Consider the following 12906-nt stretch of genomic DNA (forward strand, 5'->3'; position numbering starts at 1 on the left):
AAGACGGAAGATTGAAAGACTCCACGACTCGCACCGGGCGAACCAACGGTCTGCATTTGCGTGGAGAGCATGCGGCGCTAGTCGGGCAACTTGGACCACATCACTACGTCATTACGCATTATGTGCATTGAGCAGGTCGAGGATGAGGACTGATGGAGAAATGGATCATTTCTTTGCTGTCTCAGAGGTTGATGATTTTTTTTCGCTGCCGCCTCTAGGCACTCGGTCCCTGATTGTTTCCCCATCGACAGGACGAGGATTAGGAGAGACGTGGAGCGCAAGCTGCAACCACAAAGTGCCATAACGTGGAGCGTTGGAGCCTCATCCGACGCCTTGCGGCTTCACGGCTCCTCGGGGTCCTCCCTTTCGGCGCCGACGGGAGAGGGGAAAAGAGGAGAGACTCTGAGGAGAAACATGGAAGTGAGCGCCGACGAGGACCTAGACGATTTCCAATTCTCAAAGTACCCATTGCCAACAAGTAGCTTGGTTTTGGTTATTCGTACATCGCCCCCAACCCACAGGTGCGGGACAGCACACATGCGCAAGAAGGTGCGAAGAACACACGAAGAATAATGCCTCCATGGGTTCCTAGCGCCAGCTAGCGGGCAGCCAAACCTTGACCACTTGTCGAACCGCGGCATTGTAGTGCGGAAAAAGGATTTCCATGTTTGCAGTGTCTCGCCATCCCGCCGCCACGCTCTCTCAGGCCTGATCCAAGTCGTGCGACACACAGGCGCCGAGCAAAGTCCTAAGGCGCGCGGACCAATGTCCAGAGGGCCACAACCCAATCGGCTGATGACTACGGATACAAGGCAGATGAAATGCAAATGCAAATGCAAGACAGGCTGACGGGCTAGTAGAGCCCAAAGTACCGCCGATAAATCCCATTTACCTTGGGTCGGTTGTTCCAACGATGGGCTCAATATGCTTTACGTAGTAGACCTGCGGTCGATAGCGCGGGACAAATTACCGCAACCAGGCCCAGAGCCGACACCGTCTGGCTCTACACGCGCTCTTACAGGCTCAGTTCTTTCGGCCTGGGTCTTGGCACCACACCAGATACGGCTGTTGCGAGCGATGGGTTTGCTTGAATGTTTCGATACGGCTACCGCTGGCCACATGCCAGGCACCTCAGCTCTTTTCTCGGCCTTGCCTTGCACACAGGCGTTGCGTTGCCCTTCACTGTGCCGCAGGACGTCGTCGGTAAGCGAGAGAGAGCGCCCATGCTACCCGCGCTGACTGCTCGGCAAGTCTTGGGAGGTCAGAGTGTGTGGGCAACAAGATTACTGTGGCACCGGTCGAATCCACCGGGGACCCCGAGTCAGACCAAGAGGCCGCGAGAGATAAACAGACGCAAGTTGAGGGAACCTACGCTAAGGAACCCTTCATCGACATTGTGCGAGCCCGCCCACGCCCAGCAGTGCACACGGCGCCTGTATCCTGGACGGAGTATGGACAGATAGGTACAGGGACTGGCGCTGATAGGACGAGACATGCGACTACATACGGACGGACAAGGGGCTGAGAGAGAGAGGGGGGCAAAGGACATGGGCATGGGCATGGGGGGTGTCGAAGATACACTACAACTCTTTGGGGGTTTGGTCCCGCAGCCCACGTCCACGTCCAATGAGATGGACGTCATTCTTCCATCCCGGCGAACGCGACACCTGGGAGTGAGTGAGAGGAACCGACTGATAGCCCAGTACGGGACGGCACTGACTGGAGGTTGTACCTACATTGAGGAGGAGAGGTGTGAGGAGGAAGAGGAGGACTGAGGACTGCCTCAACTCAATCGAGACCTTCCCTGCCGGCTGTCAGTCAATCTGTCTCCGGCAGCCTGTCTGTCTGGTTTGTCTCGTTTGTCTATTTTTTCGACCCTTGCCGATTTTTGCCTCTTTTTCTTTCCTCCTTCCTTTTAAACTCTTCGTCTTCCCATCTCCTCGGCTCTGGAATACTTCAGTTCCAGTTACACACGGCCGATCCTCCCCCAAAATAAACTTCCTTTCCTCTTGGCTTTCCAAAACACATAAGGCCTTCACTGTCCCTCATGTCAATTGGAAGAGTCGTCTCACCTTTTTAACCTTTTCTCTTTTCCGGTTCTCCCTCTCTCATCGCCTCTGAGCCCCCTTTTTGGCTTGCTACTCGACAGATAGTACAGTCAAACAAACATCAAGGGCACTCATCATGGCGCATGTGCTCTCGCAAGACCCCGGTGCTCGCGAGCACGATCTCGGCTTCGCCAAGGGAGATATCAAAGATGGCTACACCACCCGACCCTCCCGTTCCGACGATGGCGGTGCCGACAACATGCTCGAGTCTCTGGGCTACAAGCCCGAGCTCGAGCGTAATCGCTCAACGCTGCAGGTCGCCTTCATGTCCTTCGTCCTCGCTGCTATCCCATACGGTCTTGCCACTACCATGATCTACCCCTTGGCTGGCGGTGGCCCGGTGAACATTATCTGGGGATGGCTCGCCGTGTCTTTGATCATTATCTGTGTCGCTGCCTCGCTCGGTGAAATCACCAGTGTCTACCCTACTGCCGGAGGTACTTGCCAACTCATTTCTTTTCCGTCATGTTCGCCGTTGCGACGGCCGACCGGCTCCGAAATTCGCCAAATCCGGACTTGATGCTGACGACTTCTCTCTCGATAGGTGTCTACTACCAGGCTTTCATGCTGTCCTCTCCCAAGTATCGCCGCGTGGCCAGCTGGATTTGCGGCTGGTTGTACGTCGTGGGAAACATCACCATCACTCTGGCCGTGAACTTTGGAACTGCCCTGTTCATCGTCGCATGCGTCAACGTTTTCGAGTCGGAACCTGGTGTCGGCGTCCTTGCCGGCGAGCCGTATCAGGTGTTCCTCATCTTCTTGGGTTTGACCTTTATCTGCAATCTTGTGTCCTCGCTCGGCAACAAGTATCTGCCCATCATTGATGTAAGAATGATCCTGTTCCCGTATGCTCCGTGTTGTATATGGTTGTGAAATGAAAGTGTACTAAACTTTTCGTGACTTAGTCCGCCGCCATTTTCTGGACATTCGCTGGTGTCTTCGCCCTCATCATCGCCGTTCTCGTCGTTGCCAAGAACGGCCGTCACGATGCCAAATACGTCTTCACCCACTTCGAGGCCAACTCTGGATGGCCCGATGGATGGTCTTTCTGTGTCGGTCTTGTTCACGCCGGATACGCCACTTCATCCACTGGCATGGTTATCTCCATGTGCGAGGAGGTCAAGAAGCCTGCCACCCAGGTCCCCAAGGCTCTCGTTCTCACCGTTTGCCTCAACACCCTGGCCGGTCTTCTGTTCCTCATCCCCCTCGTTTTCGTGCTTCCCGACATCACCTACTTGATCAACTTGGCTTCCGGTCAGCCCGTCCCCGCCATTGTTAAAGACGCCATGGGATCGTCCGGCGGCGCCTTTGGGCTTCTCTTCCCCCTCATGGTTCTGGCCGTCATTTGCGGTATTGGTTGCACCACCGCCGCCTCTCGTTGCACCTGGGCTTTCGCCCGTGACGGTGCCATCCCTGGTTCCCGCTGGTGGAAGGAGGTTAACCCCAAGCTGGACGTCCCCTTGAACGCCATGATGCTCAGCATGGTTGTTCAGATCATCCTCGGTATCATTTACTTTGGTTCCAGCGCTGCCTTCAACGCCTTCTCCGGCGTCGGTGTCATTTGCTTGACTGCCTCGTACGCCATTCCCATTGGCATCAGTCTCTTCAACGGTCGAACCCACCTGGTCGGTAGCCCCTTCAACCTCGGCAAGTTTGGTGTTGCCGCCAACGTCATCTCTCTCGGTAAGTGCACATTACAAAACAGATCTCATTATTCAGTACAAGACTAACTTCTCGATAGCCTGGTCTGCTCTTGCCATGCCCTTGTTCTGCATGCCCACCTTCGTTCCCGTCACCCCCACGACCATCAACTACGCTCCTGCCGTCTTCGTCGCCGCCTGCCTCATCTCTGGTGGTTGGTACTTTGCCTGGGGCAAGAAGAACTACGCTGGTCCCCCTACCAACGAGGAGCCTGCCTTCTAAGCTCTACATACAACTGAGCTCGAGGGAGCTTGCGGCTGCGATGATCAAAGGCCGAAATGTTTTTGAGCTGTTCAGCTCCCTCGGTCGAAAATGCGATTAAAAACAAGTATCGACAACATATACTTGGCATCGGTGTGCATCCACATGGGTCTTCTGTCACACTTGGAAACAGTGAACTGGAAGCAACCCATTGGCAACATTTTGTCAAGAGGCGCCTACGAATTACGGCGCATCAGGCAAGGATACCAACAAAAAAAGAGAGAGTCTAAGGCGGTCATGTACATAGGAATGATACCCCCCAGTGCTTAAATTCAATTTTTCAGTTACAATTCCTCGTTTCTCACTGCTATCGTGATATGCGCTACGATTGGGGAGGCAAACGTCCAATGGGCAAGGCTACTTCTGATGCTCAGATACCGACATGGATTTTGAAGCCATTCGCACTTTGCCAGCTTGATATCCGTGACATAATCCGGAGCCGGCCGTCCAAGCGCAGAATTGCTGAAACACCACATCACCGAGGTAATTCCGCTCGCAAAGTCAATTCCTCAGCTTTCGTCTGATCATCAAAGCCTTTGTGAACCCCATCTCCAGGAAAACAATCAACACTGTCCTAGACTGTACAAAGCGGACAAGGACTACGCTTATAATCCACGTTCCCTCTTCTTTCCCCCCTTTTCGGGAGGAGATTTTCACTGCAGTATTTTTTCTCTTTTCAATGGAGTCTTTTTTCTGGGTCCCCGTTAGAGAAACGTTGAACTTGTCAATTGCCAAGAACCTCCATTCCGGCCGCGGCGCATGCCTTGCACACCCGCCCCCATGGGGGTAACAAGCTTGCAGGCACCAGGATATTGGGCAAGTGATGGGGATGAGAGAGATGATCCTCCCTTTGTCATGCCAAATTTGGATATAATAAAGATGAGGGTGGGAGGAGTTCCGGGAAATTTTGATATGGAGGGAGGGTATCGGCATTGGGTTAAGGCAGAGTTGGTGAAACAGTGCCTGCGGTGTGGACTCGCGCGGTCCCTCAGATACATCACAGTCCTTAGGTAAGGGAGGAGCAGGACCAACGGCGGTGATGTTGGAACTCAACGAACGAACGTCCCTTTGGATAACCCGGCCCCGCCCCATAGTTACCCATCAAACGCCGACCGCTCCTTCAAAACGGGGTGGAGAACGCGGTCAGCGGAACTTGTCCGGTGGGTTTGCCGTGTTTGATTTTTCTTCGTTGGTGGTTGTTGTTGGCTCAGCCTGATTCTGCTGTGAGGAGCTCGGGACACTCGGTGACTTGGTCACACCTACGTACGCGGACCGTCGACTCGAGGGAGGGGAGTGGGATGGTGAAGAGCTTGTTCATTCTTACGGCATGAAAGTCCACTCACACGTAAAACGGCCATCTCTTGGTCTACAGCCTTGTTTTTTGCTTGCAATTTTCTTTACTGTCACGGCTGTGTAGATCCAGGGTCTCGGGGCTTGTCCCTGGACATACGTACTGGGTACGAAGTACACAATGCCGGCAACATGACCTGAATATTCTTCAACGGGTCGATCTAGTGTGGCAATCTCGAAGCTTTTCCATCGTCTGGCGAATCAGGGCCGTGGGAGTCGGCGGAACAGGGGGGATGGGGGAATGGGGGATGCGATGACGTTTTGTGTTCAGGTTTTCTAGAAGGTTTCCGTTTCGGGACGTCATAGAGTTGATCATGTTGTCTCCGCTTTTCTCTGGATGGCAGGACGTTGCGCACACCTGAGTCGGTGAGGTTGCCGAAGGTTCCGGGGTTCGGTGTGATGGTCATTGGTGCGTCGGAGGCTACATCTGGATGAGCCGTTGGTTTGGCGGACAAACAAAAGAGGCTTCTTTTCTTGGTCGTCTTAGTCCGCTTGGCTTTGATTTGAAGTTACCATACTAGGGGTTCCGATATTCGTCAGCGGCCTTGCTGATATACATCACTTGGAATCTTGACGGATATAACAGCGTTCAATGTTGAGGCCCAAGTACCCAAGAACTATTCTTCTGCAACGGCCTATGTACTGGCATAAATTTTTACCCAGATCAAGGTCACTGTCATAAGAGCACTTATAGAACATTAAATCAAGCCGCAGCGAACGAGTTCACCTTGACCGACCCTCCTAACTGCGTTGTGGCAAAGTTGAAAATACCAAAACGGTACGCAATGAAGAACGCCCATCCAGAGTACAACTCATAGGTATCACCGAGCTTAGTAAATTCGATGCCATCAAAACTGTAGAAAAAGTCGGCATCCCTAGTGCCCGTCGGCCGCGCATCCAGTTCAGCACGGAACCACACCTTGGTAGCACCGCTCGGCACAGGCGCTGAAGCTACTTCCCTACCTGGGTCAACCGGATCGCCAGACCATTCGTCGATGATGATACCTTGGATCGCTTTGAGGGTATACTCGCTGCCGTTGCGGTGGATGCCGATGTAAGCAGTCTGGTCTCGGAAAGTTGCGAGCCCGAATTTGTCGCCATCCGCCATGTTGCTGAAGTCGATTTCGACTGTTCCCTTGGGAAACTCTCCTTGGATTCGGTGAGTGAGGGTGTTTCTCGCAGAGTATATGTCTTCAGTGACGCTCGCGGTGTGGAGGGTAACGCCGTTGTTGACCTCGAAGCTCGCGATATCAGGGTTGTGATTCCATTCCCAAGTTGGACCGAGTTCGCTCTCAAAAGTATATGTTCGCGTCCAGTTATAGAAAGGTTGCGATGGCAGTGGCAAGGGGTATGAAGAGCCCCATCCACCGTTGCTTCCTTTGACGATCTCAGGGAAGCCATCCGCGCCCCAGACAATGGGCGCCAACACGGGCATGCGGCCCGCGGGGTAAGCCCAGGTGAAGGACATAAAATACCAGTCCCCCTGCGCAGTCTTTATAAGACTTCCCTGATGAGGCGAGTTCCCCCCTTCAAGCGGCGGCGCAATGTTCTGCCCGAGAATCTTAGCTTCGTATGGACCCCACGGACTGTTCGACTTCCAAATATAGGTCGTGGATCCGGGCTGGTCGTTGAGGATATAATACGTCCCGTTGATCTTGTACATCCTGTTACCCTCCACCGTCTCGGTGTTGACATCAGATGCTTGGAGAACCTGCTGGGTCTTCACGACACTAAGCCCGTCGGCAGCGAGCTGCGACACGCTGACCTGGCCGTTGCCGTAGACGACGTACATTGTATCATCGTCGTCAATTAGCAACCCGTTGTCGTACATGCAATTCCCACCCCCAAAGTTGGCGCGGTTATACCACGGTCCCTCGACGGACGAGGCGGTGAAGACCCAAGTGATCCAGAAATTCGTACACCCGATCCAGTACCAGAGCCCATTACTCTCGCGGTACCGCAGCGTCGAGGCCCAGGTGCCCCCGCGGTAGGCGCGGGGTCCTCCGGGCGGGAGGTCGTAGGCGTCGCCGAAGTTGAGACGGGGGATGGAGTGCCCGACGGGCTCCCAGTTGACGAGGTCGAGGGAGCGAAGGATCGGGGCGCCAGGGCTGTAGTGGAAGTTTGAGGCGGAGAAGTAGAAGGCACCGTCTGGGCCGACGGAGATGTCGTTATCTGGGTAGTCTTCGTAGAGGACTGGGTTTTGAAAGGTTTCGTCGCGGCATTTCTTGGTGCTTGCGGCGGAAGTGAAGAGGAGAAGGGCTGCTGAAAGCAGGAGGAGACGGGTTGACACCATCGTGGAGGCACTGCCAGAGATAGCCAGGGGAATTAAGACTCAAGTTCAGATTTTGGGAATTCACTCGATCATCGCCGGAACGTTCGGGCTACTAATACTGAACTTTTCCCCAAACCTTTGATCTCTCCAACCTCTTTTTACTACTCCGGAATCATTGGCGCGGTAGGAGGGTGTCAGCCAACTGCAGGAACTTCTCGGCGGATTAACGTCCGTTTCCTCAAATCGTCGAATACGACGCTGTCACTTTGCGGGGTGAGAAATGCCAAGAGGAGGAACCATCCCAATTTGGCCATCTCGTTTTCCCGATCTCCAGAGATTGACGGGAAAGACTGACTCTTTTGGGAAAACATAGAGATCTTAACCGATTTCCAAGCCAATAATCTCGTCACAAGGATGGTGTAAGGCAAAGCAGGGTGACGTCCTGGCTTGAGCGACCACTTCGCCTCGTTTTGCAACCCCCATTCCTTGTCTTTCGCAACCATGCTTTTGCCAGCTGACCAGAGTTTTATTCTTTTGATCAAAGACGAACCTAAAGAACCATCACACTCTATGACCAACCGGCCAGTGACATCCCAAAGACCTCCTGTGTTGCCCGTTACGACGCCCTTACTCGGGTTTCTGCCCATAGACAACGTGGCTGCGATATTTGTTAGTAACTGGCTGTGCTTGTTTCAGGTGAGAGAGCGAAGAGAAGGATTGGTCAAACTCACAAATGCAAGTAAACGTGAGACTTGCAAGCCTTCATTTCCTGACGGACCTCTGACAACAACACAAGTGCCTCTTCTCTGGTCCAATCCAGCGTGGTGCAGAATAGCTTCGGAGTGAATGCGTCGAGTCCCTCCAGCATCTGGATAAGATTACACATCCCGATATCTTTCAGCGATGGATCCTTTGCCCAAGGCCCAATGGGAATCTTGTAGTGCCGATGCTCAACATCTTGAAATCCGTGGTCTTTCACCCAGGTGTCTAACTGCGGTCCCGGTGCTCCATCTCGGCCGAGATTCGCGCAAGCTTCCATGAACAGCGTGGCCCATCGGTGTGTCTGAGTCCCGTACAGAGACCCATCATCTGAGTCGAGCATCAAGCTCCAGTCTTGGAATTCCGCCCATCCGCCAGGAGTCAGGTTCCTAGGTTCGTTATTACTATTCATCATCCGAGCGCAGGTAAGTCCACGGTCTCTTACTCAAAGATTCGGGTCATGTTCAGTTGCCAGTCCGCGATGGAGCCAGCCATATAGCGACTGAAAATGAAGTTGTACTTCTTGTTCCCTACCCAACGGCTTTCGACGTCGTCGACCTCGAACTTGACATTTGGAGGCACCCATGATGGCTGGATGGGACTCAAGTCAATCCCGGTTATCTGCGGTCCTGTAAGTGTGAGAAGAGAGAGGGCAAGTGTATGAGAGGAGAACCTCAGCGCTGGGGAAAAGGTCCCCCATCTCAATCGCCCCTGTATCATCGTCGTCAGTTCCGTTTATGAAGATCATGGTCATGTGGAGTCATACAGATACCGGTTCCAGTGCCTATATCCAGTATACAATGCGTCTTAGCTTCGTCAACGGGTGCTAGGAAGAGGTTATTGCCGATGGTCTTCACCATCACAGTGTGTGTCAAATCAAGCCTATCCGATTCTCTCTAGACAGAAAGAATGTCATGAGCGAGTTAACATCAAGGATGGAATCCTAGAGTAAAAGCCTACTTCATCGTTGGGAAAGTTGTAAGCTATGCGTGTTGTTAGATATGTCTCTCACTCTAATGATGACTTGAGTTTGCTTTATGCAACGCTACTTACAACCAGCTCGAAACGCGTGATATGTCCGGCCGTATTCTGTCGGATAGTCCACTACTGAGGATGACAGAGAAGCAGTGTATGAAGACCTGGTATAAGGCCCCATCAGCCCCGGACTGTACTTGAAATTAAAGGTCCCAGGCTGGGAGCGGGACTCACATGCGATCATCCATAGTCGAGGTATCGTTCTATGTGAGGAAAAGGCATCAGTCACAGGACATTGTTATAGAGATTCAGAAGAAGAATATTCACTTACGCTGGCTGCACTGTCAACCTCGATGGGGGCTGATGCCGACGGGGTATCAGCGGTTGGCTGAATGGCCTGAGCCTCTTCGGTCCGGACTGGTTCGGGCATAATGATGTCCGTGGATGCTATGATGTTATTGTCAACTTCAGAAACGAGAGAGAAGAGGTAAGACTCGTCTTCAAATAGTGCCATCTAAGGACGCGGGGTTTTGTAGAACTATCGTATGTCGGCAGCCAAGTAGCTTGGCGGCGCTTACTTGCAGTAAATATTTGGATGTTCTGCAGCGCGCATGCGGCACATACAGGAAGACCGCACATCTCACCAATTGAGATTTAAAAATCGACTGGGATACCGCCTTTTTGATCTTGTGAACCAACATGGTGAATTTGAGTTATTCTGCTTTGTTGAAGAACATGCATCGGAATAAAGTAGCTCACCTTTCAAACTCTCCAGATCTAAAATGGGCCGGTCCTAGATCCGCAGGCCACTCAAGTGAATCATTGGGAGCACTAATGACCCCAATGTGCGGGTTGCCTCGGTCCTGGGTATCTAGGAGAAAGGGGACGGCTTGGCGGAATAGGGCGGATTGCTGAATGATAGATTCATGCCTCTTGCTCATATCCTCAATCTTGAAGAAAATGACCCCAATGGCGGCGTAAGAGACAAGCACAGACCAAATCAGGCGACTTTCGGTCTCCAATTGACTGTGGGCCTGGATAAGGAGAGGTTGGTCGCTACCCGAGCCCCAGGTCTCACAAGTCTCGTTGTAATTGTTGTGAAGCATTCGTGGTGCATAAAGATCGATACGTGGCGCAAAGAGCTTCCAGAGGTGTAAGGTCTCGAGAAGAGGGCCGCTGTGCTTCCTTCCTTCAGCTCGTTCGAGAGCAGCATTGACAATGATCGGGACAGGGTAAGCCTCTTTGGCAATTTTGGCCAGGGCGTAGATGTGGTTGGCAACATGATATGTGGTGAAAAGCTCGACCTTGCCTAGGGAAGTACTGGCGAAGTCCTCCCAGGCGTGAATCTCGGCAGCACAAAGCACTGAGCCAGACTGGACGAGGAAGTCCAAGTAGTCCAACGTAGCCAAGGCTGCGTCACAGACGTCGCTGGACCAATCTAAATTGCCAATTTCGCTGCCAGTTTGCAACATGAGGATGGTGTCGTAGTCAGGATCGGCGGCTTTGACTTGCTGTACGAACTCTGCAAAGGCCGTTTTCTCTGCTATGACGAGCCGTGGTCCAAAGAGCAAGACAGTAGGCGTGGGCATTGTCAACCATGCGTCGATGTGGTACTTGGAAATCTCATCATCCTCGTCACCCTCGTCATCCTTATCAGCCTCTCGACATTCGTAGACCCTCATTTTGGGAAAGCGCACAGGGTCCATCTTAATCCACTGGGGCGTGTAGCTTGACACATCTACCACAAATCAATTAGTAGGGTGAGAGTGAAGAGGCAGGAATGATGTGAGTACTAATTGAACGCTCTGGGAAGAAAAACGATTGGATCGAAATGAAATGATAGGGGAATACGAAAAAACTTACCATTTCCAATGCCACCCTTCAGGAGCCAAACCACGAGATGATGACTTGAATACCTACCCCGCGAGCTTGAGCAATCAGGTTTGCAACCAAGGCTCTGTTGGACTGGCCTTCTCTCGGCTCAAATGCATCCCATGTGACAGCGAGCAAGACAGTGTTAAGACCGAGACTTCTTATGTCTTGCCACTGGCGAGCCATTTAGGCGGCTGACAAGGAAGCAGAGGGGGTAACCTTTCTTCCAAGAATGAGAAAGGCTTTAAGTAAGACGGAGATTTCGCGGTATTAAGATCCGACATTATGGCGTCTCGGACTCTTTCCTCTTCTCTCGTTCTCTTGTATGCTACGAGGAATCAGTGGACGTCGATAGGGAGATAGGCAGGTTATAAAGACCTTAGAACTTACAATCAGATCTTATGATTTGGGAATGAAGTCAGGGTATGGGACCGAAGACGAGGCTCGGATCGATGTACCCAGGAAGCGAAGTTCGGAAGGTAAGGCTTTGGCGATCCTGTGAAATAGGTGACAAAGGAAAGACGGCTGTTGATAGATGAAGGTGGAAAGCCTAAGGCAAAGGTGAGTCGGAATTCCTCTGGGTCATTGAGGCCGCAATGGAGGTAATAAAGATCTGAACAGCGATCCAACTTTCCCGCAATAGAAAAATCGAGCTGAGAGACCAAAGCAAGAGGTGAAGTACAAAAGATTAGAAAAACAGCAGAGCAGATCCTTTGAGCAAGTAATTTGGGCGGTCAAGTGAGGGTCATATATTCCATTGTGAGAGCAGAATACTCACTTTCAATCCAACGCTCCACATCTCCTGCTTTCCATGGCTGCAGTCTTGTTCTTATTCTTTCTATTCAGTTCAAAGAAGGAAGTGAAACAGGAAGAAAACACTGCGTTAGACAAATCCTTCTTTGCACAGCCATCCATTTCTACACTGGACCAAAGCACTAAACAACAAAGGTCTGCTTTCCCCTGTGAACGTATCTCGGCCTGACTGAATGCCAACTAACATTTCTAAATTCAGTTGCCCAACGCCACTCAAAAGCCTGCAGGTAAGACGGCCAAGCTCCGTCCGGCTTGATCCCTTCCTGCTAAAGCCAAGGCCTCACGCCCGAAGAAGCCACAGAGCGAGAAAAACTACGGCAGCACTCTTGTGTGCCCTTACTGCCAGTATAGACAGAGCCGCTGTGACGAGATTCGCCGTCACATCCGGTAGAAACACTATCCCGCCCTGTTCCCGCACCTCAATCTCCAACAGACCCGCTCTCGCATCCGTTCTGTCGACGTACCCTAGATTCTCTCTACTACCTTCCTTCAACCACCAGTACAGCCTCCAAGGGGCTACTGGAATGAATATACAGGACAGAAGAGAAGAGGGCAATGTTGCTGTGGTTATCTGTACCTGGGCTGAAAGTCCCATGAGCTAGAAGCAATAACGAATACAAGGGATGAAGGCATCAAACGAATGAGACCAATCTCGCCTAGTGGAAGACCTGATTAAATGTGATTCAAGTCAGGAAGTGTGTGCCTGAAGCAAGTATAAATACTATGATATCTTGCCATGCTTAATAAGCCTCTGTCGCGGTTTGGGCAGTAGAAGCAGGAAGAGGATCATCCTCA

At 52.1% G+C, this 12906-nt stretch overlaps 5 protein-coding genes across 5 annotated transcripts; 1 reads left to right on the plus strand and 4 right to left on the minus strand.

Annotated features, from left to right (window-relative positions):
* Positions 1-23: 23 nt before the first annotated feature.
* BDP55DRAFT_740675 (uncharacterized protein) lies at positions 24-1561 on the minus strand (the record flags this gene model as incomplete). Its single annotated transcript, XM_060580425.1, has 4 exons — positions 24-799; positions 971-1182; positions 1373-1440; positions 1508-1561. 4 exons carry the CDS (start codon positions 1559-1561, stop codon positions 342-344), a joined length of 792 nt encoding a protein of 263 aa, XP_060431116.1. The 3' UTR covers positions 24-341.
* A 1091-nt stretch (positions 1562-2652) lies between these two features.
* BDP55DRAFT_660027 (amino acid permease) lies at positions 2653-4360 on the plus strand. The gene is made up of 3 exons (XM_060574588.1): positions 2653-2933; positions 3014-3791; positions 3850-4360. Exons 1-3 carry the CDS (start codon positions 2673-2675, stop codon positions 4029-4031), a joined length of 1221 nt encoding a protein of 406 aa, XP_060431117.1. The 5' UTR covers positions 2653-2672; the 3' UTR covers positions 4032-4360.
* Positions 4361-6123: 1763 nt separating this feature from the next.
* On the minus strand, positions 6124-7713 carry BDP55DRAFT_727363 (glycosyl hydrolase family 43 protein; the record flags this gene model as incomplete). The annotated part of the gene is made up of 1 exon (XM_060579297.1): positions 6124-7713. The coding sequence occupies one exon, from the start codon at positions 7711-7713 to the stop codon at positions 6124-6126; it is 1590 nt and encodes a 529-aa protein (XP_060431118.1).
* Positions 7714-8319: 606 nt separating this feature from the next.
* BDP55DRAFT_692906 (S-adenosyl-L-methionine-dependent methyltransferase) lies at positions 8320-9856 on the minus strand (the record flags this gene model as incomplete). Its single annotated transcript, XM_060577175.1, has 9 exons — positions 8320-8350; positions 8424-8840; positions 8897-9072; positions 9125-9162; positions 9218-9347; positions 9412-9434; positions 9505-9590; positions 9661-9689; positions 9758-9856. 9 exons carry the CDS (start codon positions 9854-9856, stop codon positions 8320-8322), a joined length of 1029 nt encoding a protein of 342 aa, XP_060431119.1.
* Positions 9857-10181: 325 nt separating this feature from the next.
* BDP55DRAFT_727365 (uncharacterized protein) lies at positions 10182-11108 on the minus strand (the record flags this gene model as incomplete). The annotated part of the gene is made up of 1 exon (XM_060579298.1): positions 10182-11108. One exon carries the CDS (start codon positions 11106-11108, stop codon positions 10182-10184), a length of 927 nt encoding a protein of 308 aa, XP_060431120.1.
* Between the last annotated feature and the right edge of the window lie 1798 nt (positions 11109-12906).

The sequence above is a fragment of the Colletotrichum godetiae genome, assembly GCF_030913485.1.
Source record: "Colletotrichum godetiae strain CBS 193.32 chromosome Unknown BDP55scaffold_15, whole genome shotgun sequence".
Classification (NCBI taxonomy): Eukaryota; Fungi; Ascomycota; class Sordariomycetes; order Glomerellales; family Glomerellaceae; genus Colletotrichum; species Colletotrichum godetiae.

What these genes read in the sequence shown, in the direction of transcription:
- BDP55DRAFT_660027 (XM_060574588.1), top strand. Translation starts at nt 2,673, where the DNA reads ATGCTGTCCTCTCCCAAGTATCGCCGCGTGGCCAGCTGGATTTGCGGC. An exon ending in AGTATCTGCCCATCATTGAT is followed by an intron (nt 2,934 to 3,013) that starts GTAAGAATGATC and finishes TTCGTGACTTAG; the next exon opens with TCCGCCGCCATTTTCTGGAC. An exon ending in CGCCAACGTCATCTCTCTCG is followed by an intron (nt 3,792 to 3,849) that starts GTAAGTGCACAT and finishes ACTTCTCGATAG; the next exon opens with CCTGGTCTGCTCTTGCCATG.